Below are 26,976 nucleotides of genomic sequence, written 5' to 3'. Positions count from 1 at the left end.
ACAGAAACCAGGTGAAAACAAAGACAAAGCAAATGGAAAATGAAAAGTGGATCGGCGACGGCTAAAAGGCCGGTGACGTCGACCGCCGAACGCCGCCCGAACAAGGAGAGGGACGGACTTCGGTGGAAGTCTTGACAACTATACTATAACCACACCATAACACACTATAACTATACTACAGCTATACTACAACTATAATATAACTATGCTGTGACTTTACGGTAACTATACTATACCTACACTGTAACTATACTAAGTCTTGACAACTATACTATAACTACATCCACAGCTACATACTATGACCAGACTAACTATACTATAATGATACTATAACTATACTCTAGCTATACTGTACCAATAATACAACAATACCGTAACTATACCATAACTATACTATAACTTTACAATAGCTATACTGTAACTATTCTATAACTTTACAATAGCTATACTGTAACTATTCTATAACTTTACAATAGCTATACTGTAACTATACTATCACTTTACAATAGCTATACTGTAACTATACTATAACTGTACAATAGCTATACTGTAACTATACTACAACTTTACTATAACTATGGCCATACTATAACTATACTATAACTACACTATACCTATATAACTATGCCGTAACTATACTATAACTATACTATAACTATGCTGTAACTACACTATACCTATACTACAACCACACCATAACCACACTATAACTATACTACAGCTATAATATGACTATACTGTAACTATACTATACCCACACGATAACTATACTATAACTATACTACAGCTATACTGCAACTATAATATAACTATACTGTGACTATACTGTAACTATACTATACCTACACTATAACTATACTATAACTATACTACAGCTATACTACAACTATAATATAACCTATACTGTGACTATACTGTAACTATACTGTAACTATACCATACCTACACTATAACTATACTATAACGATACTATGACTATACTGTGACTATACTGTAACTATACTGTAACTATACCATACCTACACTATAACTATACTATAACTATACTATGACTATACTGTGACTATACTGTAACTATACCATACCTACACTATAACTATACTATAACTATACTATGACTATACTGTGACTATACTGTAACTATACTGTAACTATACCATGCCTACACTATAACTATACTATAACTATACTATGACTATACTATAACTATACTATAACTATACAATAACTATGTTATGACTATGCTGTGACTATACTATAACTATACTATGACTATACTGTGACTATACTGTAACTATACTGTAACTATACTATACCTACACTATAACTATACTATAACTATACAATAACTATGTTATGACTATGCTGTGACTATACTATAACTATACTATAACTATACTATAGTTGAAGAGAGACAGCTGATAGTCAATTCACTCCAGCCAGAGTAAACCGTTTCACTAGGTGATGTTTATACCCCTCGGGGTCAGACAGACCAACACAGACAGAGAAGATGAGACTGAACAAGATGAAGATAAACCCCAATTAAAAGACTCAACAAAAAGGGAATAAATGTCAAAGCTTATCCATTGGCCCCCGACCAGACAGTACCATCATTCAGTTCAGGGCCTGCATCCCAAATGGCACCCTATTCCTTATATAGTGCACTACTTTTGACCAGAGTCCTATGGGCCCTGGCCAGACGTAGTGCAGTAAAAGTAGTGCACTAGATAGGACAGGGTGCCATTTGGCACAAAGCCAGAGAAGGCTATTAACATGTCGATGCACGAGGCCCAAAGAAGAGAGCGAGACAATATGTCTAACACACAGCTGGGATCTCAGTGTATGAAAGAAATACCCCCCCCCCTCTTCCAAGTTTCTCCACATCTGTCTGGCTAATTATTTTTGGTTCTCCCCCCAAATGGAAGATGCCCCTGTTCTCCTCTTCCACCACCCTCCTCTTGTTTTTCAACTCATCCCTCGCTCTTTCCAGGGAGCATAGGGGCTCTCTCTCTCTCTCTCTCTCTCTCTCTCTCTCTCTCTCTCTCTCTCTCTCTCTCTCTCTCTCTCTCTCTCTCTCTCTCTCTCTCTCTCTCTCTCTCTCTCTCTCTCTCTCTCTCTCTCTCTCTCTCTCTCTCTCTCTCTGTCTGTCTGTCTGTCTGTCTGTCTGTCTGTCTGTCTGTCTGTCTGTCTGTCTGTCTGTCTGTCTGTCTGTCTGTCTGTCTGTCTGTCTGTCTTTTAGAACTCCAGACAGAAGATCCCTACAAAGGATCATCTCTAAGACTTTAGTCATAATCTGCTCAATTAACAGTCCATCTTCTATCTATTGATAGGATGGGGAGGGGGGGAGGGAAGGAGGATGGGAGGGAAGGGAGGGAGGAAGGAGGGGAATGTGGACTTCATCCTGAAGACATTGGCCGCCGCCCAAATAGCACCCTATTTTCTATATACTGCCTTGCTTTTGTGTCATTTGGGACCAGTGGTGTACACCAGTACTAGGCTTGGTTTAGCGGTTACCATGGTTCCCCACCCGGCCACTCATTGCAACCAAGGCACGCCATTCTTTTCTCTGTGCTGAACAGAGCCTGCCGATACTCCCCCTGACTCGGCCTATTGTTGGGCGTACAAGTGGCCCTCAGAGCAGAGGGGATGGGGAAGAAAGGGTGGGGTCAGGGTTCATATCAAAGCCTCCCCTTTGGGACTCAGAATTTTTGTTATCACATTATGTTGAGACACAAAAAGAGCCACAGTCTCAGAGAGAGAGAGAGAGAGAGAGAGAGAGAGAGAGAGAGAGCATCCTGGAGAGAGAGATAGAAAAGGGGGTGATAAGGCAACATTCCTAACGTCCTGTCAGTGAGAGAGAGCAGCACAGAGGACAGCAGAGGAGCCTCCCAACCAACCCAGGTCCTCCACAGTCCCTCCTAGTCTTCACTTTGTTCCACATCCAGAAGAGGACCCGTTACACTGTGCTGTGCTACCTCTCCTGTGAACCCTACCCGTACTGCTCGTTGCCGTGCTCTCCTGTGAACCCTACCCGCACTGCTCGTTGCCGTGCTTTTCTGTGAATCCTACCCGTACTGCTCGTTGCCGTGCTCTCCTGTGAATCCTACCCGTACTGCTCTTTGCGGTGCTCTTCTGTTCAATAACAACTCTACTGCTGCTTCGTCCTACACCAGCTGTTGACAGCCAGACCAACGTCTGCTACTCCACGACCCCATCACTGCACTGGGCAGCCACACCACTTCCTCCTCACTGCACTGGGCAGCCACATCACTTCCTCCTCACTGCACAGGGCAGCCACACCACTTCCTCCTCACTGCACTGGGCAGCCACAACACTTCCTCCTCACTGCACTGGGCAGCCACACCACTTCCTCCTCACTGCACTGGGCAGCCACACCACTTCCTCCTCACTGCACTGGGCAGCCACACCACTTCCTCCTCACTGCACTGGGCAGCCACACCACTTCCTCCTCACTGCACTTCCCTCAAGCAGTACACGCTGTCTGAGAAGAACACAGGTGGGTAAGTCTGATCTCTCTGGTTTTATTGAAGAATTTACCTGTCTTTTCTGTATTTGAGGTAAAGTGTTTTTTTGCAGAAAATGTCGCATGACAATGTCATAGTCTTCATAGTCTTCTGAGTGTCCTCTCTCTCTCGCTCTTTCCCAGATATATGGAATTGATATATGGAATTGATATATGGAATTGATATCTGTAATTGTTTTAAGATTGTTATACTATGTATCATTTAGGTATTTGATTTCGAATTTTAGAACCCATTTAGGTATCAAACAAATATAGGAACAAATATTTGATAAAATATTGAATTTGGCATTTACTACTTTTAGCCCAAAGAAACGTATTAAAAATTAGTTTTAAAAAAATAGCAATAAAAAGGGTGTCTGTCCTGTATCTAGGAGATATAAGAAAGGGAATATGTATATCTTTACACATATTTAACCCCTTCTGGCACAACACTACAATACCTTCATATTCATTCCAGAAATGGTTTAAATAGTTTTAAAACGGTACTGGTTACTTCCAGACGAGTCCCGTGACCCTTGCGGGGGTCGTAGAGCAAAATCGAGAACACCATCGTGTTCGTGAGAGTCTCATCTTTCCGTAAAGTTGTCATATTAGTTCAGACCGATTTTTTGGGATGCCTCCTGGTCTGACAAACACCGCTGTAGCTCTGCCATCTTCCACCGCGGAAGGCGGATGAGTTGGATTGAGACAGCGCACGCAGCGCACACACACACACACACACACACACACACACACACACACACACACACACACACACACACACACACACACACACACACACACACACACACACACACACACACACACACACACACACACACACACACACACACACACACACACACACACACACAAAAAACAAACATATTTCTCTTAAACGGACAGATTTTAATGGGGGATTTAATTATATTGACTCATTAGACTCAGATTATTAACTGAAGCATTTGAGATGTTTGCGGTATTCTGATCTGTGACTACGCTAAGGATTTTTTTTTACCATGGTCTTATTTGTAGAGTTTTAGTTTGGGAGGATAAGACTTGTTCAAGTTCTCAAGGTCACTGGAGATAACAGGCCCATTGTAAACTCAATAGATATCATACCTAGCTGTAACGACGTTCTTCTGTTGTATGAAGAGAGTCAGACCGAAATGCAGCATGTAGGTTACTCATGACTTTAATGAAGATAAATGCGGTACATGAAATAACTGTATAAGAAAACAACAAACGGAACGTGAACTAATTACAGCCTATCTGGTGACTAACACAGAGACAGGTACAATGACCCACAAAATACAACGTGCACTCAGGCTACCTAAATACGGTTCCCAATCCGAGACAACGAGAATCACCTGACTCCAATTGGGAATCGCCTCAGGCAGCCAAGCCTAACTAGACACACCCCTAATCAACACAATCCCTATTAATACAAACTGGGTCAGTGAATCTCATCAGGTAACTTCCTGTTTTCAGACGGTGGGTCAGTGAATCTCAACAGGTAACTTCCTGTTTTCAGATGGTGGGTCAGTGAATCTCAACAGGTAACTTCCTGTTTTCAGATGGTGAGTCAGTGAATCTCAACAGGTAACTTCCTGTTTTCAGATGGTGAGTCAGTGAATCTCATCAGGTAACTTCCTGTTTTCAGACGGTGGGTCAGTGAATCTCATCAGGTAACTTCCTGTTTTCAGACGGTGGGTCAGTGAATCTCATCAGGTAACTTCCTGTTTTCAGACGGTGGGTCAGTGAATCTCATCAGGTAACTTCCTGTTTTCAGACGGTGGGTCAGTGAATCTCATCAGGTAACTTCCTGTTTTCAGACGGTGGGTCAGTGAATCTCATCAGGTAACTTCCTGTTTTCAGACGGTGGGTCAGTGAATCTCATCAGGTAACTTCCTGTTTTCAGACGGTGGGTCAGTGAATCTCATCAGGTAACTTCCTGTTTTCAGACGGTGGGTCAGTGAATCTCATCAGGTAACTTCCTGTTTTCAGACGGTGGGTCAGTGAATCTCATCAGGTAACTTCCTGTTTTCAGACGGTGGGTCAGTGAATCTCATCAGGTAACTTCCTGTTTTCAGACGGTGGGTCAGTGAATCTCATCAGGTAACTTCCTGTTTCTTTAACTCAGTAGAAATTTAGGGAAAATTGCCACTGTATTTTGTAGCCTTCAATTTGTGCTTTCAGGATTTTCTGTGGGGATCAACTCAAACAGGGGTCACATTTGCTCCTGTTAACCTCAGTGACAAGGTCATGTTAACCCTAGGGACAGGTTCCTGTTAACCTCAGTGACAAGGTCATGTTAACCCCAGTGACAAGGTCATGTTAACCCCAGTGACAGGTTCCTGTTAACCCCAGTGACAAGGTCATGTTAACCCCAGTGACAGGTTCCTGTTAACCCCAGTGATAGGTTCCTGTTAACCCCAGTGACAGGTTCCTGTTAACCCCAGTGACAGGTTCCTGTTAACCCCAGTGACAAGGTCATGTTAACCTCAGTGACAAGGTCATGTTAACCCCAGTGACAAGGTCATGTTAACCCCAGTGACAGGTTCCTGTTAACCTCAGTGACAAGGTCATGTTAACCCCAGTGACAAGGTCATGTTAACCCCAGTGACAGGTTCCTGTTAACCTCAGTGACAAGGTCATGTTAACCCCAGTGACAAGGTCATGTTAACCCCAGTGACAGGTTCCTGTTAACCTCAGTGACAAGGTCATGTTAACCTCAGTGACAAGGTCATGTTAAGCCCAGTGACAGGTTCCTGTTAACCTCAGTGACAAGGTCATGTTAACCTCAGTGACAAGGTCATGTTAACCCCAGTGGCAGGTTCCTGTTAACCTCAGTGACAGGTTCCTGTTAACCTCAGTGACAAGGTCATGTTAACCCCAGTGACAGGTTCCTGTTAACCCCACTGACAGGTTCCTGTTAACCCCAGTGACAGGTTCCTGTTAACCCCAGTGACAGCTTCCTGTTAACCCCAGTGACAGCTTCCTGTTAACCCCAGTGACAGGTTCCTGTGGAATGTGAAATATGTCTAGAGAGTAGGCTGTGCTGTCCGCTGCAGAACCGACAGCGGTCCCATTCCCCCTCACAAATGAAGGCTTTTCATGTGTCCCAAATGGCACCCCTATTCCGTATATATTGTGCACTACTTTTGACTATCTTCCCTGGTCAAAAGCAGTGCACTTGAATAGAGATTAGGGTGCCCATTTGGGACACAGCCCTAGTCTGATCCAAAGAATCCCCTCTTTCCTCTCTTGACTGCTGGACTGGTGCGAAGACTCCCACACATTTACACCATCAGACCATTGTGCTAGAGGCTTGTTCTGGGGGTTTATCTCCCTGTAGGGGGTTGTCACACACAGTAATAAATCAGTGGAGCGTGATTCCCCCCACCCCCCATAGGGCTCTGGTCTAAAGTAGTGCACTATATAGGGAATAGGGTTCCATAGGGCTCTGGTCTAAAGTATTGCACTATATATAGGGAATAGGGTTCCATAGGGCTCTGGTCTAAAGTAGTGCACTATATAGGGAATAGGGTGCCATAGGGCTCTGGTCTAAAGTAGTGCACTATATATAGGGAATAGGGTTCCATAGGGCTCTGGTCTAAAGTAGTGCACTATATAGGGAATAGGGTTCCATAGGGCTCTGGTCTAAAGTAGTGCACTATATATAGGGAATAGGGTTCCATAGGGCTCTGGTCTAAAGTAGTGCACTATATATAGGGAATAGGGTTCCATAGGGCTCTGGTCTAAAGTAGTGCACTATATATAGGGAATAGGGTTCCATAGGGCTCTGGTCTAAAGTAGTGCACTATATATAGGGAATAGGGTTCCATAGGGCTCTGGTCTAAAGTAGTGCACTATATATAGGGAATAGGGTTCCATAGGGCTCTGGTCTAAAGTAGTGCACTATATAGGGAATAGGGTTCCATAGGGCTCTGGTCTAAAGTAGTGCACTATTTATAGGGAATAGGGTTCCATAGGGCTCTGGTCTAAAGTAGTGCACTATATATAGGGAATAGGGTTCCATAGGGCTCTGGTCTAAAGTAGTGCACTATATATAGGGAATAGGGTTCCATAGGGCTCTGGTCTAAAGTAGTGCACTATATAGGGAATAGGGTTCCATAGGACTCTGGTCTAAAGTAGTGCACTATATATAGGGAATAGGGTTCCATAGGACTCTGGTCTAAAGTAGTGCTATATAGGGAATAGGGTTCCATAGGGCTCTGGTCAAAGTAGTGCACTATAGGGAATAGGGTTCCATAGGACTCTGGTCTAAAGTAGTGCACTATATATAGGGAATAGGGTTCCATAGGGCTCTGGTCTAAAGTAGTGCACTATATAGGGAATAGGGTTCCATAGGACTCTGGTCTAAAGTAGTGCACTATATATAGGGAATAGGGTTCCATAGGACTCTGGTCTAAAGTAGTGCACTATATATAGGGAATAGGGTTCCATAGGACTCTGGTCTAAAGTAGTGCACTATGTATAGGGAATAGGGTTCCATAGGACTCTCGTCTAAAGTAGTGCACTATATATAGGGAATAGGGTTCCATAGGACTCTGGTCTAAAGTAGTGCACTATGTATAGGGAATAGGGTTCCATAGGACTCTGGTCTAAAATAGTGCACTATATAGGGAATAGGGTTCCAAGGGCTCTGGTCTAAAGTAGTGCACTATATATAGGGAATAGGGTTCCATAGGGCTCTGGTCTAAAGTAGTGCACTATATAGGGAATAGTGTTCCATAGCGCTCTGGTCTAAAGTAGTGCACTATATATAGGGAATAGGGTTCCATAGGGCTCTGGTCAAAATTAGGGCACCATGTATAAAAATAATGCAATTTGGGACGCCCCTACACAATGTAGAGGCAGAAGGTTGCTTGGGAAATGCCGTCCCCTTGTAGTCCCCTGAACACTGTTTCACACCACGAGGATCAGACAGGGAAGAGATCTGTCCTGAACACTGGATCAGACAGGGAAGAGATCTGTTCTGAACACTGGATCAGACAGGGAAGAGATCTGTCCTGAACACTGGATCAGACACTGAACACTGGATCAGACAGGGAAGAGATCAACACTGACAGGGAAGAGATCTCTCCTGAACACTGGATCAGACAGGGAAGAGATCTGTCCTGAACACTGGACACTGGATCAGACAGGGAAGAGATCTGTCCTGAACACTGGATCAGACAGGGAAGAGATCTGTCCTGAACACTGGATCAGACAGGGAAGAGATCTGTCCTGAACACTGGATCAGACAGGGAAGAGATCTGTCCTGAACACTGGATCAGACAGGGAAGAGATCTGTCCTGAACACTGGATCAGACAGGGAAGAGATCTATCCTGCCAGTGGTACTGCATCTAACTAAGTCCTTATGTGACCTCTGGCTCTCTGAGTCTGTGTCCCAAATGGTCATGTATTCCCTATATAGTGCAATACTGTTGACGAAGAACCGTAAGACTCTGGTGAAAAGTAGTGTACTTTCTGTAGATAGGGAATAGTGCGTTTCTCAGTTGGTAGAGCACGGTGCTTGTAACGGGTAGTTGGCTTTGATACCCAGGACCACACATACATAAACTGTAAGTCGCTTTGGATAAAAGTGTCAGCTAAATGGCATATAGTACAGATGTAGGATCTTAATTTGAGCCAGATTGCTATTGAGGGAAAATAATCCTGCAGCAACAGGAAATGTGAGTTTTTTTTTTGTAGATGGTACATTGGTACATTTTACGTTAGGTCAAATCAAGTCTACAGTTTTTAAGTGGAAATTACAAACTTTAGAAGCACGTTTTAAACCTTGAATATAATATAAGGTTACATTTCCTGCAGTACAGGAAAATGATCATCAACAAAATAGTGATCAAATTAAGATGGTACATCTGTATAATAGGGAGCCATTTGGGAGTCACTCTGGCTCTCTGGTCAGCATGTATAGGAGAGACAGCTGCTGAGGTTGAAGTTTTGAAAATGAACAAAGGAGGGTTTTGAGCCTCCTCTCACTAAGGAATGTCTCCACAGTTCCCAGGCAGTCCAGGACAAGCCTAGTTTTAGTGGGGAGTCCCACAACTACGTCATATGACTTTCATCAATGATTTGTTATTCTGTATTTGGTGAGTGGTTTATGTGTGTGTATCCCACTGACACACTCCCCTCTACTCCAACATCTGCGGGATAGTAAGAACTATCTCCGGTACACACCTCTTTTGTGCTTTTCACGGAGGCTCTGATAATATTGATGTTTGGCCTAATGGCTAACTGCTTACAGCTGTCCTGTGCGGCAGGCAGGGGAGTGGTGATTGGATAATTAAAAGTGATGTCGGAGGTCATAACAGAGAACGGTGAATGTTCTCTTTTAGTAGGAGATTTAAACCACATTGAAGGACTTAAAATTAAAAAGGGAAATAAAGTAGATTGTGCATTTTAGATTCAATGGGTGTTCAATGTTTAAAAAAACAACGTCTTCATCTCTTCTTCAGCCAATAGACATTTACAGTTGCATCTGTTGTGACTGGAATATTTACAGAAGAAGTGCTATTAGACTGGCGGCTGCAAGCAACGACAGAAACATCACTTCTAAACCACCTCAAACGGTGAGGCCATTTCACCGGCGGAGGAGCCACTTGGTCATTACTTATAATGGGACAAATCAGACACAACTGGGCCAGACCAAGGGAAATGGGACAAATCAGACAACTGGGTCAGGCCAGGGAGTAATGGGACAGGGGCCAGACCAGGGGGTAATGGGACAAAATTAGACAACTGGGTCAGGCCAGGGGGTAATGGGACAAAATTAGACAACTGGGCCAGACCAGGGGGTAATGGGACAAATCAGACAACTGGGTCAGGCCAGGGAGTAATGGGACAAAATTAGACAACTGGGCCAGACCAGGGGGTAATGGGACAAAATTAGACAACTGGGTCAGACCAGGGGGTAATGGGACAAAATTAGACAACTGGGTCAGACCAGGGGGTAATGGGACAAAATTAGACAACTGGGCCAGACCAGGGGGTAATGGGACAAAATTAGACAACTGGGCCAGACCAGGGGGTAATGGGACAAAATTAGACAACTGGGTCAGACCAGGGGGTAATGGGACAAAATTAGACAACTGGGCCAGACCAGGGGGTAATGGGACAAATTAGACAACTGGGCCAGACCAGGGGGTAATGGGACAAAATTAGACAACTGGGCCAGACCAGGGGGTAATGTGCTAAATCAGATAACTGGGTCAGACCAGGGGGTAATGTGCTAAATCAGACAACTGGGTCAGACCAGGGGGTAATGGGTCAAATCAGACACCTGGGTCAGACCAGGGGGTAATGGGTCAAATCAGACACCTGGGTCAGACCAGGGGGTAATGTGACATATCAGACAACTGGGTCAGACCAGGGGGTAATGGGACAAATCAGACAACTGGGTCAGACCAGGGGGTAATGCAACAAATCAGACAACTGGGTCAGAGCAGGGGGTAATGGGACAAATTAGACAACTGGGTCAGACCAGGGGGTAATGCGACAAATCAGACAACTGGGTCAGACCAGGGGGTAATGGGTCAAATCAGACACCTGGGTCAGACCAGGGGGTAATGGGACAAATCAGACAACTGAGTCAGGCCAGGGAGTAATGGGACAAAATTAGACAACTGGGCCAGACCAGGGGGTAATGTGCTAAATCAGATAACTGGGTCAGACCAGGGGGTAATGAGCTAAATCAGACAACTGGGTCAGACCAGGGGGTAATGGGTCAAATCAGACACCTGGGTCAGACCAGGGGGTAATGGGACAAATCAGACAACTGGGTCAGACATTTACATTTAAGTCATTTAGGGTTCACCTTATGACAGAGTGGAACAACCACTTTACAATAGTGCATCTAAATATTTTAAGGGGGAGTGGATTACTTTATATCCTAGGTATTCCTTAAAGAGGTGGGGTTTCAGGTGTCTCCGGAAGGTGGTGATTGACTCCGCTGGGCGTCGTGAGGGAGTTTGTTCCACCATTGGGGAGCCAGAGCAGCGAACAGTTTTGACTGGGCTGAGCGGGAACTGTACTTCCTCAGTGGTAGGGAGGCGAGCAGGCCAGAGGTGGATGAACGCAGTGCGCTTATTTGGGTGTAGGGCCTGATCAGAGCCTGGAGGTACTGAGGTGCCGTTCCCCTCACAGCTCCTTAGGCAAGCACCATGGTCTTGTAGCGGATGCGAGCTTCAACTGGAAGCCAGTGGAGAGAGCGGAGGAGCGGGGTGACGTGAGAGAACTTGGGAAGGTTGAACACTACTGCGGTTCTGGATGACACAGGGGGAGCCCAGGGGGTAATGTGACATATCAGACAACTGGGTCAGACCAGGGGGTAATGGGACAAAATTAGACAACTGGGCCAGACCAGTGGGTAATGGGACAAAATTAGACAACTGGGTCAGACCAGGGGGTAATGGGACATTATGTACAAAATAAGTTACAAACAATGCGAAAAAACAAACAAAACAGCCCGGTTGGTTAAGAGCCTATAAAACGGCAGGCCTCCCCTCCAGTGCCATTATCATATATGTGTTTTAGTAAATAAATAAATATAATATAGTTTACAATCTTTTTATATATTTTTTTTCTCTTTTCCTTTCTATAGTTACCTAAAATTCACAAGTTTATAAAAAACTTTTACACTTCTTTAAAGCCCAACCAAAATCGCAAAACGTACAGTCAAAATAAATTGTGAGCCAAAGCAACACACTGGCAAAATGAAAAACACAAAATGTATAGACTGCCCTTTGAAGACAATCAGCAACGAAGTTGTCCTTACCATGTTCATGTCTGATTTCAGGGGGAAACTCCTGCAACATCCATAGCAACTTTCCTTTCGTGATTTTCCTCAGTGGAATTTGTTTGATTGGGACCGAGTCCACAACATCAACGTCATGCTCTAGTACAATTGTCTGAGTTGGCACATCTGAGAATAAACCCTGATATTCAAAAGCATTGCAACAACGTTGCCTTTTTCCTCCGGAGAGAAGTGTGCCAAAAAGTCATCAAAGCTTGCGTCAACCATCCAACCGGCACAGGGTGTATTGGACCTTCGTCGTGCTCTTGAGGAAGACTATAGTCAACGGTGACAGTAGTGGCCACAGGCAGAACGTCACTGCCAGTTTCCGCCGACTTCGCCGCCCCGATCGTAGCGGGTAAAGTACGGTTTCAACATGTTGTCATGACACCCGTCAGTTTTTTCTTCCTGCGTTCCGGTGTGGCGATAATGTAATCCAGATGAACAATCATTTTCACTATGGGGTAAGGGCCTGAAAAACAAGCTTGCAACGGTGACCCCAGAATGGCAACAAAACCAGGATTTGGTCACCCATATTGAAAGTGCGGTTTCGGGCCTTCCGATCTTACCAAATTTTAATTTGCGCCCTCTCCAGATTCTCACTTTCAAAATCACAGGTGTGGTTCAATCTGTTTTTCCTGCTTTTAAGGTGTCGCCCTGTAGCAAATGCTCTATCAGCAAACTCAAAGGACCTCTAACATGATGTCCAAACAGTTCATTCGGGTTAAAACAGAGAGATTCCTGAACAACCTACCGCGCTGCAAACAACACAAAACTCCTTCATCCCAGTCTTCCTCAAACTCAAAGCACTAAACTCTCAATATAGACTTCAAAGTCTGATGAAGTCTGTCAAGAGCACCTTGAGACTCTGGGTGGTAGGTACTAGACCTTGAGACTCTGGGTGGTAGGTACTAGACCTTGAGACTCTGGGTGGTAGGTACTAGACCTTGAGACTCTGGTGGTCCTTCTGTAGCTCAGTTGGTAGAGCATGGCGCTTGTAACGCCAGGGTAGTGGGTTTGATCCCCGGGACCACCCATACGTAGAATGTATGCACACATGACTGTAAGTCGCTTTGGATAAAAGCATCTGCTAAATGGCATATATTAGGTACTAGACCTTGAGACTCTGGGTGGTAGGCACTAGACCTTGAGACTCTGGGTGGTAGGCACTAGACCTTGAGACTCTGGGTGGTAGGCACTAGAGGGGTAATGGGTTACACCCAACTGTTGTAGCACTTGACATTAACTTCTAACCTTGGTCCGACTGCACTACCTGCGGAAGTCCAAACGTTGAAAACCAGGGCCTTAACAATACTGGAAGTCGTGATTTTCCTCAGTGGAATGGCCTCAGGGAAACTAGTGGCAGCACACATTATGTTTAAGAGAAACTGTTTATCACTCTTGACGTTGGGCAAAGGACCAACACAACCCTGCTGAAAGGTCAGTCGAAAGCACGAATTGACTGCAAAGGTGCAACCGGTCAAGTTTGTTTTGGGGTTTACTCATCCGCTGGAAAACGCCACAGGATTTACAGTAAGCTACAACATCGTCTTTCAGAACAGGCCAGAAGAAGTTACGCTTCTTCCCGATGGGCTGCCCCCAGGTGGTAAGGGTAGGTAACAACACATCCACCACACTGATCGTCAACACAGGGGCCCCTCAGGGGTGCGTGCTCAGCCCCCTCCTGTACTCTTTAATTACTTGTTACTTTGATCGCTTATTCTTATCCACATTTTCTTAAACTGCACTGTCGTTTAGGGGCTCGTAAGTAAGCTGTAAGGTCACTGCAAGGTCTACACCTGTTGTATTCGGCGTGCATTGATACTTCACCCATGATGTCATCTGTAATTCATGTATGTTTCTAGTTCATTAGGCCTATCTTAGAGCAGATCAGTTGTACTTTACCCATGATGTCATCTGTAGTGCATGTTCCACATCAGTCACGGCTTCATCAATAAGTGTATCAATGGCGTCGTCCCCACAGTGACCGTACGTACATACCTCAACCAGAAGCAATCGATTACAGGCAACATCTGCACTGAGCTAAAGGGTAGAGCTTCCGCTTTCAAGGAGTGGGACTCTAACCCGGACGCTTATTAGAAATCCCGCTATGCCCACTGACAAACCATCAAACAGGCAAAGCATCAATACACGACTAAGATTGACTCCTACTACACCGGCTCTGATGCTAATCGGATGTGGCAGGGCTTGCAAACTATTACGGACTACAAAGGGAAGGCAGGCCGCGAGCGACCCAGTGACACGGGCCTACCAAACGAGCTAAACGACTTCTACACGCGCAACAATGAAGCATGCATGAGCATGCACTCTGTAGCCGATGTGAGTAAGACGCAGGGCCCGACGGATTACCAGGAAGTGTAATCAGAGCATGCGCTGACCAACTGGCAAGTGTCTTCACTGACATTTTCAACCTCTCCCTGACAGAGTCTGTAAAACGTACATGTTTCAAGCAGACCACCAGAGTCCCTGTCCCCAAGAACACCAAGGTAACCTACCTAAATGACTACTAATCCATAGCAGTCGCGTCTGTAGCCATGAAGTTCTTTGAAAGGCTGGCCATGGCTCACATCAACACCACCATCCCAGAAACCATAGACCCACTCCACTTTGCATACCGCCCCAACAGATCCACAGATGACGCAATCTCTATTGCACTCCTTCAAAGCTCATCACTATGCCAACAGGTTTCTTATCTGGCTCTGGTTGTTCTGTGCTGAGGACCCTGCTGCAGTCGCTGTTGCTGCGCTGTTCTTCTGTACTGCCTGTTGTGGTTGGCTAGATGATCTGCCAGGGATGACTGGAGGGGATTTGAGGACCAAGAGCTACAAGGGGACTGGGGCCAGTGGGGATGTTGGTTCTCTGTAGCTTGGGGCTCCTTGGATGTTGAGGAGGGGCCTCGGGACTAGTGCTTGTTAGTCTTTTCGGCTTGGTGTGGGTATTGGACAGGGTCCGGTCCAGGGCAGTGTCTTTAAGTTATTTTTCAAAGTGACTCCACTTTTGCTGAGGTGCACATGGCCATAGAAGTGATAGAAGTGAGGCTGAAAGTCCCAGTGAAGCATCAGGTGCACCTGCTCTTTTCCAAGATTTGCCAGCTTTTTCAGCTTTTGTTATTATTTTATATTACAGAGAGAACAGCTGGAAAATCTTGGAAAAGAGCAAGAAAATAAATTACCAAGATAAAAATCAAAATGGAGATCCTGTAGCCTACAGATGTCTACTATTGCAAAGCAAAGAACAACTTTAAAAGTAAAATAAGGATAGAGTCCTCCCAAAAAGCAGCTGCTCATTTTCTTCAAGTCAAAAGAAGAGCATTTACAAGCAGCCAAAATCAAGTTCTTCTCAGTTATTTGATCGCCTTTTCCTCTCTCTCTCTCTCTCTCTCTCTCTCTCTCTCTCTCTCTCTCTCTCTCTCTCTCTCTCTCTCTCTCTCTCTCTCTCTCTCTCTCTCTCTCTCTCTCTCTCTCTCTCTCTCTCTCTCTCTCTCTCTCTCTCTCTCTCTCTCTCTCTCTCTCTCTCTCTCTCTCTCTCTCTCTCTCTCTCTTCTCTCTCCCTCTCCCTCTTCTCTCTTCCCTCTTCCCAGAGATGAAGATACAGACCACTCCCACCATGGACATAGACGCCCTGACGTCCATCCTGTCCAACGCGTCTTCAGAGAGTAGCTGTGCTCCTGTAGATAACACTGTGGAGAACATGGTGTTTGGAGGTTACTACATTCTGGTGTTTCTCCTGGCGCTCAATGGTAATGTTATGTTATGTAATGTTACGTCACATACTGTTGTGTTGTGTTGCGTAGCGTTGTGGTGTGTTGTGTTGTGTTGCGTAGCGTTGTGGTGTGTTGCGTTATGTTTTGTTCCATTATGTTGTGCTGTGTTGCCTAGTGTGGTGTGTTGTTATGTTCGCTATATAGCCTACCTTGACAGTTATTCTTGAGATATCCTCTTCATCCACCCTAGCTGAGATACCCTCTTCATCCACCCTAGTTGAGATACCCTCTTCATCCACCCCAGTTGAGATATCCTCTTCATCCACCCTAGCTGAGATACCCTATTCATCCACCCTAGTTGAGATACCTTCTTCATCCACCCTAGTTGAGATACCCTCTTCATCCACCCTAGCTGAGATACCCTCTTCATCCACCCTAGCTGAGATACCCTCTTCATCCACCCTAGTTGAGATACCCTCTTCATCCACCCTAGTTGAGATACCCTCTTCATCCACCCTAGTTGAGATACCCTCTTCACCCACCCTAGTTGAGATACACTCTTCATCCAACCTAGCTGAGATACCCTCTTCATCCACCCTAGTTGAGATACCCTCTTCATCCACCCTAGTTGAGATACCCTCTTCATCCACCCTAGTTGAGATACCCTCTTCACCCACCCTAGTTGAGATACCCTCTTCATCCACCCTAGTTGAGACACCCTCTTCATCCACCCTAGCTGAGACACCCTCTTCATCCACCCTAGCTGAGATACCCTCTTCATCCACCCTAGTTGAGATACCCTCTTCATCCACCCTAGTTGAGATAAGGATGTTTGAGTTCTAATAAACGAGATCAGTACAAGTCTCGTTCTTTCACCACAACAGGTAACGCCTTGGCCCTCTGGATCTTCTCCCGGCAGCGTGGCACATCCTCTCCCGCTAACGTCTTCCTGCTGCACCTGGCTGTGGCCGACCTCTCCTACGTCATAATCCTGCCTCTCCGCGCCACATACCACCTCACGGGGGGCCACTGGCCGTTCGGCGAGGTTCCATGTCGAGTCGCCGGCTTCCTGTTTTATGTCAACATGTATGCGAGTCTCTACTTCTTGGCGTGCGTGGCTGGGGATCGCTACCTGGCCGTGGTGCACGCCGTGAGGTCACTGAAGATCCGCCGTGCCCGCTACGCCCACACCATCAGTTTTTCTCTGTGGGTGCTGGTCACCGTCTCCATGGCGCCCCTGCTGGTCACCCGTCAGACTGCGGAGGTGGACGGGATGACGGTGTGTCTGCAGCTGTACAGGGAGAAAGCCTCCCGCAAGGCCCTCGTCTCTTTAGCCGTAGCCTTCACCCCTCCTTTCCTCTCCACACTGACCTGCTACCTGCTCATCATCCACAGCCTGAGGAGAGGATCCCGACTGGAGCCCCAGCTGAAGCTGCGAGCCCTGAGGACCATCGGCCTGGTCATGCTGATCTATGTGGTGTGCTTCCTGCCGTACCACGCCTCCAGAGCCACGTTCATCCTGGGGTACGCCCACCCAGATGTCTCCTGCCAGACCAGGCGGGGTCTGTCCCTGGCCAACCGCGTCACCTCCTCCCTCACCTGTCTGAACGGGGGCCTGGATCCTCTGGTGTACCTGTTTGGGGCCGAGAAGTTCCGGGGAACGGTGAGGAGGCTGTTCTTTAGAGACAGGGCCGGGGGATCAGGGGCCACCAGTGCAGGAGAGCTGAAGGGAACACACGAGAGCTCTGTCAGCGCCAAGTCTGAGTTCTGAGAAGCTGGAGGTGGAACCATCTGAAATATCAACTTTATCTGACAGACATATTTTTAAGTCATTTTTTAAATACATTTTTCTACCTGTTTTCACTCAAGCCTCTCAATACTTATTTTATACTGCCTCTCCTGTCCATATGAGACTGTATCTTTGTCCTCTACTGCCTCTCCTGTCCATATGAGACTGTATCTTTGTCCTCTACTGCCTCTCCTGTCCATATGAGACTGTATCTTTGTTCTCTACTGCCTCTCCTGTCCATATGAGACTGTATCTTTGTCCTCTACTGCCTCTCCTGTCCATATGAGACTGTATCTTTGTCCTCTACTGCCTCTCCTGTCCATATGAGACTGTATCTTTGTCCTCTACTGCCTCTCCTGTCCATATGAGACTGTATCTTTGTTCTCTACTGCCTCTCCTGTCCATATGAGACTGTATCTTTGTCCTCTACTGCCTCTCCTGTCCATATGAGACTGTATCTTTGTCCTCTACTGCCTCTCCTGTCCATATGAGACTGTATCTTTGTCCTCTACTGCCTCTCCTGTCCATATGAGACTGTATCTTTGTTCTCTACTGCCTCTCCTGTCCATATGAGACTGTATCTTTGTCCTCTACTGCCTCTCCTGTCCATATGAGACTGTATCTTTGTCCTCTACTGCCTCTCCTGTCCATATGAGACTGTATCTTTGTCCTCTACTGCCTCTCCTGTCCATATGAGACTGTATCTTTGTCCTCTACTGCCTCTCCTGTCCATATGAGACTGTATCTTTGTCCTCTACTGCCTCTCCTGTCCATATGAGACTGTATCTTTGTTCTCTACTGCCTCTCCTGTCCATATGAGACTGTATCTTTGTCCTCTACTGCCTCTCCTGTCCATATGAGACTGTATCTTTGACTTTAACTTTGTCTTTGAAATCAATTAGAGTTTGTTTCATTATCATGTCCCTTCAGTTGTAACTGTTTTCAACCCTGCCAAAGTGCTGGTAAAGACTAAATCAATGGATGCCATCCCAGCTGTAATTCTAGTTGTACAGTATTTTGCGTAAAACTGTTTTTTTTAAAGGGGGGGGGGGAATGCATGCCTTTTCATCTTAGTAGGTCTTGATCTGTTAACTCTTTACAATTGTGCTTAGTAATGCTTAACATGCTTTTGGGCAAGGTTATTATTACGTTAATACAATCTTATTCTCACTAATTATTAAAGTGTATCTTCAATGTTTCCCGCCAAGTTAATTCATGATACAATCAAAATGTATTTTCCTCATGTAATCTCCATTAACGTTTCCTTGTCGTCATATTACCAAAAACACAAAACAAAAAAATGTAGCCATTCATTTCAAAATTATATATTGGATAAATCTCTCACCGACTTTCTAGCAAAACGTTATGTTTGACACTGAGGTTAGCCATCAATGTCTTCACATGTATGTTGGACATGAGTTTGCAAGCCTGTTTGTTTACAAACCACTGTTTCCTCAATGCATTGTAATTGCTATGCATCCTGACATAACATTTGATATATTGCAGAACCGGATCTATAGAGCGTAATATGATATCATAGAGCCCAGGCTGAGCAATGAGCACAGTCTGAGTGCAGAACCGGATCTATAGAGCGTCATATGATATCATAGAGCCCAGGCTGAGCAATGAGCCAACTGCTCTCACCTAAAATATCTCATGGCCTTTCTGTTATTTATACATTTGACTGTATCTTCACTTTAGAACTGTAAATTAATAAATTGTTACATATATATATATATATATAAATGGTGTCTTTTTTCATTCTATGTGCTTATACACCGTACAGAGTAGACTGAGGTTATAGACTGTCTTAGTGGTTATTACCACTCTGTACAGAGTAGACTGAGGTTATAGACTGTCTTAGTGGTTATTACCACTCTGTACAGAGTAGACTGAGGTTATAGACTGTCTTAGTGGTTATTACCACTCTGTACAGAGTAGACTGAGGTTATAGACTGTCTTAGTGGTTATTACCACTCTGTACAGAGTAGACTGAGGTTATAGACTGTCTTAGTGGTTATAGACTGAGGTTATAGACTGTCTCAGTGCTTATTAAATTCCACTTTGTAAAGTGGTGTACACAGCTGGCTAGACTAACTACACTATCTAGGTTAACTTACTAATAACACTGAACTAACTGTTTTTTTTAGCTAACATGGGCTGACTGAACAGCTGCCAGTGACTGACAAAACAAGGAGAACAACTGCTGATGCAACAACCACATTCTAAAAAAAAAAAACATTGTGTGTGTGTGTGTGTGTTAATGAATAGCTTAATTAAGTGTAAGAAACTGTAGTCCTTCTCAGCAAACAAAGTGTAGACTTAGTAACTAGTAGATTGGTCCTCAGACTTCACAGCCACCTGGACTGTTTTCATTGGATTTCGTGAATCCTGGTAACCAGTGTGGCGGCGTAGAGTAGTGGTTAGAGACAGGTAGGCTAGTGGTTAGAGCAGGTAGTCTAGTGGTTAGAGCAGGTAGTCTAGTGGTTAGAGACAGGTAGGCTAGTGGTTAGAGCAGGTAGTCTAGTGGTTAGAGCAGGTAGTCTAGTGGTTAGAGGCAGGTAGCCTAGTGGTTAGAGACAGGTAGGCTAGTGGTTAGAGCAGGTAGTCTACCTGTCTCTAACCACTAGTATACCTGTCTCTAACCACTAGGTTACTTGTCTCTAACCACTAGGCTACCTGTCTCTAACCACTAGGCTACCTCCTCTAACCACTAGGTTACCTGTCTCTAACCACTAGGCTACCTCCTCTAACCACTAGGTTACCTGTCTCTAACCACTAGGCTACCTGTCTCTAACCACTAGGCTACCTGTCTCTAACCACTAGGCTACCTGTCTCTAACCACTAGGCTACCTGTCTCTAACCACTAGGCTAACTGTCTCTAACCACTAGGTTACCTGTCTCTAACCACTAGTTTACCTGTCTCTAAACACTAGTCTACCTGTCTCTAACCACTAGGCTACCTGTCTCTAACCACTAGGCTAACTGTCTCTAACCACTAGTATACCTGTCTCTAACCACTAGTCTACCTGTCTCTAACCACTAGTCTACCTGTCTCTAACCACTAGACTACCTGTGGTTAGAGGCAGGTAGCCTAGTGGTTAGAGGCAGGTAGCCTAGTGGTTAGAGACAGGTAGCCTAGTGGTTAGAGCAGGTAGTCTAGTGGTTAGAGCAGGTAGTCTAGTGGTTAGAGGCAGGTAGTCTAGTGGTTAGAGACAGGTAACCTAGTGGTTAGAGGAGGTAGCCTAGTGGTTAGAGACAGGTAGGCTAGTGGTTAGAGGAGGTAGCCTAGTGGTTAGAGACAGGTAGTCTAGTGGTTAGAGACAGGTAGACTAGTGGTTAGAGACAGGTATACTAGTGGTTAGAGACAGTTAGCCTAGTGGTTAGAGACAGGTAGCCTAGTGGTTAGAGACAGGTAGACTAGTGTTTAGAGACAGGTAAACTAGTGGTTAGAGACAGGTAACCTAGTGGTTAGAGACAGTTAGCCTAGTGGTTAGAGACAGGTAGCCTAGTGGTTAGAGACAGGTAGCCTAGTGGTTAGAGACAGGTAGCCTAGTGGTTAGAGACAGGTAGCCTAGTGGTTAGAGACAGGTAACCTAGTGGTTAGAGGAGGTAGCCTAGTGGTTAGAGACAGGTAACCTAGTGGTTAGAGGAGGTAGCCTAGTGGTTAGAGACAGGTAGCCTAGTGGTTAGAGACAAGTAACCTAGTGGTTAGAGACAGGTATACTAGTGGTTAGAGACAGGTAGACTAGTGGCTAGAGACAGGTAGACTAGTGTTTAGAGACAGGTAGACTAGTGGTTAGACTCTAACCACTAGTCTACCTGTCTCTAAACACTAGTCTACCTGTCTCTAACCACTAGGTTACCTGTCTCTAACCGTTAGAGACAGGTAACCTAGTGGTTAGGGACAGGTAGCCTAGTGGTTAGAGACAGGTAGCCTAGTGGTTAGAGACAGGTAGCCTAGTGGTTAGAGACAGGTAGCCTAGTGGTTAGAGACAGGTAGCCTAGTGATTAGAGCGTTGGACCTGGTAACCGGAAGGTTGCAAGATCGATTCCCCGAGCTGACAAGGTAAAAATCTGTCGTTCTTCCCCTAAACAAGGCAGTGAACAAGGCACTGTTCCTAGGCAGTCAATGAATATAAGAATTTGTTCTTAACCGACTTGCCTAGTTAAAGAAAGGGGGGAAAAAATCTATTCAAAGCAGCATGGCTTGCTCTTCGTTAGGTGAAGCTACCGATGTGTAGAATAACTCTGGCCCTTCTCTCATACAATTTAAGGGCTTTATTGGCATGGGAAACATGTTTACATTGACGAAACAAGTTCCAAAAATAATAAAGACGTTTCAAATGTCATATTACAACAGTGTTGTAACGATGTGCAAATAGTTCAACTACAAAAGGGAAAATAAATATGGGTTGTATTTACAATGGTTTTTGTTCTTCACTGGTTGCCCTTTTCTCGTGGCAACAGGTCACAAATCTTGCTGCTGTGATCTCACACTGGTATTTCACCCAGTAGATATGGGAGTTTATCAAAATTGGGTTTGTTTTCGAATTCTTTGTGGGTCTGTGTAATCTGAGGGAAATATGTGTCTCTAATATGGTCATACATTTGGCAGGAGGTTAGGAAGTGCAGCTCAGTTTCCACCTCATTTTGTGGGCAGTGAGCACATAGCCTGTTTTCTCTTGAGAGCCATGTCTGCCTACGGTGGCCTTTCTCAATAGCAAGGTTATGCTCACTGAGTCTGTACATAGTCAAAGCATTCCTTAAGTTTGGGTCAGTCACAGTGGTCACATATTCTGCCACTGTGTACTTTCTATTTAGGGACAAATAGCATTCTAGTTCGCTCTGTTTTTTTGTTAATTATTATTATCTTTTTGTTTTCTCATGATTTGATTGGGTCTAATTGTGTTGCTGTCATGGGGCTCTGTGGGGTGTGTTTGTGTTTGCGAACGGAGCCCCAGGACCAGCTTGCTTAGGGGACTCTTCTCCAGGTTCATCTCTCTGTAGGTGATGGCTTTGTTATGGAAGGTTACGCTGTGTGTGCAGGGTGAATACGTGGTCTGTCATACGGTAATTTGACATTTGCTCAGTACATTGTTTTCACTGAGGAAATGTACGAGTCTGCTGTTAACAATGATAATGCAAACGACTTTTCGAAGGTTGCTGTTGACGCATATCCCACGGTAAAATTTGTCTCCACTGTGGATTGGGGTGATCAGTCCTTGGTTCCAAATATTGGGGAAGATGCCAGAGCTGAGGATGATGTTAAAGAGTTTAAGTATAGCCAATTGGAATTGTGGTCTGTATATTTTATCATTTAATTTTGGATGCCAACAACACCACAGGCCTTTTTGGGTTGGAGGGTTTGTATTTTGTCCTGAAGTTCATTCAAGGTAATTGGAGAATCCAGTGGGTTCTGGTAGTCTAATAGTTGATTCTATGATTTGTACTTGATCATGTGTATGATTTTGCTGTTTGTTCTTTGTTATAGGGCCAAAAAGATCGGAGAAGTGGTTTATCCATACATCTCAGTTTTGGATAGATAACTCGTTGTGTTGTTGTTTGTTTAGTGTTTTCCAGTTTTCCCAGAAGTGGTTAAAGTCTATGCATTCATCAGTGACATTGAGCTGATTTCTCTCACTTTGGACCTCCTCTCTCTGGTCCTCCTCTTGATCTCTCTCTCTGATCCTCCTCTTGATCTCTCTCTCTGGTCCTCCTCTTGATCTCTCTCCATGGTCCTCCTCTTGATCTCTCTCTGGTCCTCCTCTTGATCTCTCTCCCTGGTCCTCCTCTTGATCTCTCTCTCTGGTCCTCCTCTTGATCTATCTCTCTGGTCCTCCACTTTATCTCTCTCTCTGGTCCTCCACTTTATCTCTCTCTTTGGTCCTCCTCTTGATCTCCCTCTCTGGTCCTCCTCTTGATCTCTCTCCCTGGTCCACCTCTTGATCTCTCTCTCTGGTCCTCCTCTTGATCTTTCTCTCTGGTCCTCCTCTTGATCTCTCTCTCTCTCTGGTCCTCCTCTTGATCTCTCTCTCTGATCCTCCTCTTGATCTCTCTCCCTGGTCCTCCTCTTGATCTCTCTCTCTGGTCCTCCTCTTGATCTCTCTCTCTGATCCTCCATCTCTCTCTCTTTCTCTCTGATCCTCCATCTCTCTCTCTTTCTCTCTCTCTCTGATCCTCCTCTCTCTCTCTGATCCTCCCTCTCTCTCTCTCTCTCTGAGTCTCCTCTCACTCTCTCGCTCTTTCTGGTCCTCCTCTCTCTCTCTGGCCCTCTCGCTCTCTAACTTTTCAAATGAGGAAGTTCACAGCCGTGTTTGTAGCAGCTTCCCTTTTACAGCTTTCTCCCCACTAACAGGAAGAGAGAGAGAGAGAGAGAGCGAGAGCGAGAGCGGAGGAGAAGAGAACATACACGAAACATGAAGAGTATGGTTACTAGCTACAGTTGAATCTTCCCTGATAAGTCCTTGTCTAGTGTGAGAGTCGATGCAGAACTCTGTATGTAGCTGAGTGTTTTCAGTAGAAGACCAGGATGTCTACGTCGTACCAGCCATGGCACCATGGTAATATCACCCGATCTAAGGCTGAGGATCTGCTCTCCAAAGCAGCTAAGGATGGGAGCTTCCTCCTCCGGGACAGCGAGTCCATACAGGGTGCCTACGCCCTCTGTGTTCTGTAAGTAAAACATACCATAAGATATATATATAAATAAAATAAATGGACGGTTTAACAGTCTAAAATGATGTTGGAAAGATCAAATTGAGGAAGGAAGATGTTCCGAGATGTTCATCTCTTATATCTCTTTGTATGCAAAGTAGTTGAAAGTAGCTTTGAGTAGGGAGAGGAAACTATGCCATACTGATTACTAACTGCAGTATAATTTCTGTTGCAAAGAAAAAAAGACAAGGAAATCATTGACAGTTGAACATTTACCTGTCAACAACGATGTTGGAAAGATCTAATTGGAGGACAGTCGGTCATCTGTTGAGAGTTCATCCCTGTATATCTCTTTGCGTGCAAGTAGCAGTTGAAAGTAGCTGTGAGTAGGGAGAGTAAACTATGCCATACTGAATACTGATTAGTCTGTTTCAGGAAAGAATTGACAGTTAAACATGTTGTCTTTATTTAACCAGGCAAGTCAGTTAAAAACAAATTCTTATTTTCAATGACGGCCTGGGAACAGTGGGTTAACTGCCTGTTCAGGGGGCAGAACGACAGGGTTGTACCTTGTCAGCTCGGGGATTCAAACTTGCAACCTTTCGGTTACTAGTCCAACACTCTAACCACTAGGCTAATAATTTTGTTATTGGGATTTCAATCTGGAGTGTAAAATACACGACCGTTCAAACGTTTGGAACTTAGAAATGTCCTTGTTTTTTTATTTAAAAAATATATAAATACTTTTTTTGTCCATTAAAATAACATCAATTTTTATTTATTTTTATTTTTACAAAAAAAGGAAGGAATGGAGAAACGAAGGGGGGGGTTGGATTTGTTATCCAATCTACAAAGGGAAGTAATCCAATCCAACTTTCTGTATCTCCAGTGTGTTTCCACTGTGTCTCATCTCTCCTATCAGATGTACAATACCATTCAAAAGTTTGGGGGATCACTTAGAAAATGTCCTTGTTTTTTGAAAGAAAAACTCTTCTTTTTTGTCTTCCATTAGAATAACATCAAATTGATTAGAAATACAGTGTAGACATTGTTAATGTTGTAAATTGACTATTGTAGCTGGAAACGGCAAATCTTTTGATGGAATATCTACACAGGCGTACAGAGGCCCATTGTCAGCAACCATCACTCCTGTGTTACAACGGTACATTGTGTTAGCTAATCCAAGTTTATCATTTTAAAAAGATAATTGATCCTTTGAAAACCCTTTCGCAATTATGTTAGCACAGCTGTAAACTGTTGTTTTGATTAAAGAAGCAATAAGACTGACCTTCATTAGACTAGTTGAGTATCTGGAGCATCAGCATTTGTGGGTTTGATGACAGGCTCAAAATGGCCAGAAAGGGTTAGGGTTTCTTCTGAAACTCGTCAGTCTATTCTTGTTCTTGTTCTGAGAAATGAAGGCTATTCCATGCGAGAAATTACCAGGAAACGGAAGATCTCGTACAACTCTGTGTACTACTCCCTTCACAGAACAGCGCAAACCGGCCCTAACCAGAATAGAAAGAAGAGTGGGAGGCCCCGGTGCACAACTGAGCAAGAGGACAAGTACATTAGAGTGTCTAGTTTGAGAAACAGACGCCTCACAAGTCCTCAACTGGCAGCTTCATTAAATAGTACCCACAAAACACCAGTCTCAACATCAACAGTGAAGAGGCGACTCCGGGATGCTGGCCTTCTAGGCAGAGTTCCTCTGTCCAATCTCAATGTCAACAGTGAAGAGGCGACTCCGGGATGCTGGCCTTCTGTCCAGTGTCTGTGTTCTTTTGCCCATCTTTATCTTTTATTTTTATTGGCCAGTCTGAGATGTGGCTTTTTCTTTGCAACTCTGCCTAGAAGGCCAGGATCCCGGAGTCACCTCTTCACTGTTGACGTTGGGACTGGACAGAGGAACTCTGCCTAGAAGGCCAGCATCCCGGAGTCGCCTCTTCACTGTTAACGTTGAGACTGGACAGAGGAACTCTGCCTAGAAGGCCAGCATCCCCGGAGTCGCCTCATCACTGTTAACGTTGAGACTGGACAGAGGAACTCTGCCTAGAAGGCCAGCATCCCCAGAGTCGCCTCTTCACTGTTAACATTGAGACTGGTGTCTTGTGGGTACTATTTAATGAAGCTGCCAGTTGAGGACATCTAAGGCTTGTAAACGGAAGTGTATAGTACTTCAGATAGAGTTTCTCCTGCAGTATGGAACTGACAGCGCTTTGCATGTTTTTTGTTTTACATTTATTAAACCTTTATATAACTAGGCAAGTAAATTAGGAACAAATTCTTATTTACAATGACGGCCTGTCAAGAGGCCTCCTGCCGGGACAGAGGCTGAACAACATGGTAGCAACAACATGACAACAACACGGTAGCAACATGATAATAACATGGTAGCAACAACATGATAATAACACGGTAGCAACATGATAATAACATGGTAGCAACAACATGATAA

The 26,976-nt window shown here is 44.8% G+C and overlaps 2 protein-coding genes across 3 annotated transcripts in view; both read left to right on the top strand.

Annotated features, from left to right (window-relative positions):
* The first annotated feature begins 2,789 nt into the window (after nucleotides 1-2,789).
* On the top strand, nucleotides 2,790-19,059 carry gpr17 (G protein-coupled receptor 17). Of its 2 annotated transcripts, none has more exons than XM_046302870.1 (3): nucleotides 2,790-3,517; nucleotides 15,950-16,108; nucleotides 16,957-19,059. In XM_046302870.1, exons 2-3 carry the CDS (start codon nucleotides 15,952-15,954, stop codon nucleotides 17,841-17,843), a joined length of 1,044 nt encoding a protein of 347 aa, XP_046158826.1. In that variant the 5' UTR covers nucleotides 2,790-3,517; nucleotides 15,950-15,951; the 3' UTR covers nucleotides 17,844-19,059. The 2 variants fall into 2 exon arrangements, with proteins under 2 accessions (XP_046158826.1, XP_046158825.1); XM_046302869.1 differs by having other exon boundaries at nucleotides 2,790-3,521.
* Nucleotides 19,060-24,215: 5,156 nt separating this feature from the next.
* Nucleotides 24,216-26,976, top strand: part of LOC123996529 (phosphatidylinositol 3,4,5-trisphosphate 5-phosphatase 1-like) — a 46,286-nt gene continuing 43,525 nt past the window's right edge. Inside the window, exon 1 of the mRNA XM_046299930.1 lies at nucleotides 24,216-24,536. Coding sequence (XP_046155886.1) covers nucleotides 24,394-24,536 — 143 coding nt within the window. The 5' untranslated portion in view covers nucleotides 24,216-24,393. The remainder of the gene's footprint in view (nucleotides 24,537-26,976) is intronic.

Source organism: Oncorhynchus gorbuscha, linkage group LG15, assembly GCF_021184085.1.
Source record: "Oncorhynchus gorbuscha isolate QuinsamMale2020 ecotype Even-year linkage group LG15, OgorEven_v1.0, whole genome shotgun sequence".
NCBI classification, from domain to species: Eukaryota; Metazoa; Chordata; class Actinopteri; order Salmoniformes; family Salmonidae; genus Oncorhynchus; species Oncorhynchus gorbuscha.
Note: the sequence above shows the minus strand (reverse complement) of the source record. Positions and strands in the feature narration are given on the sequence as shown.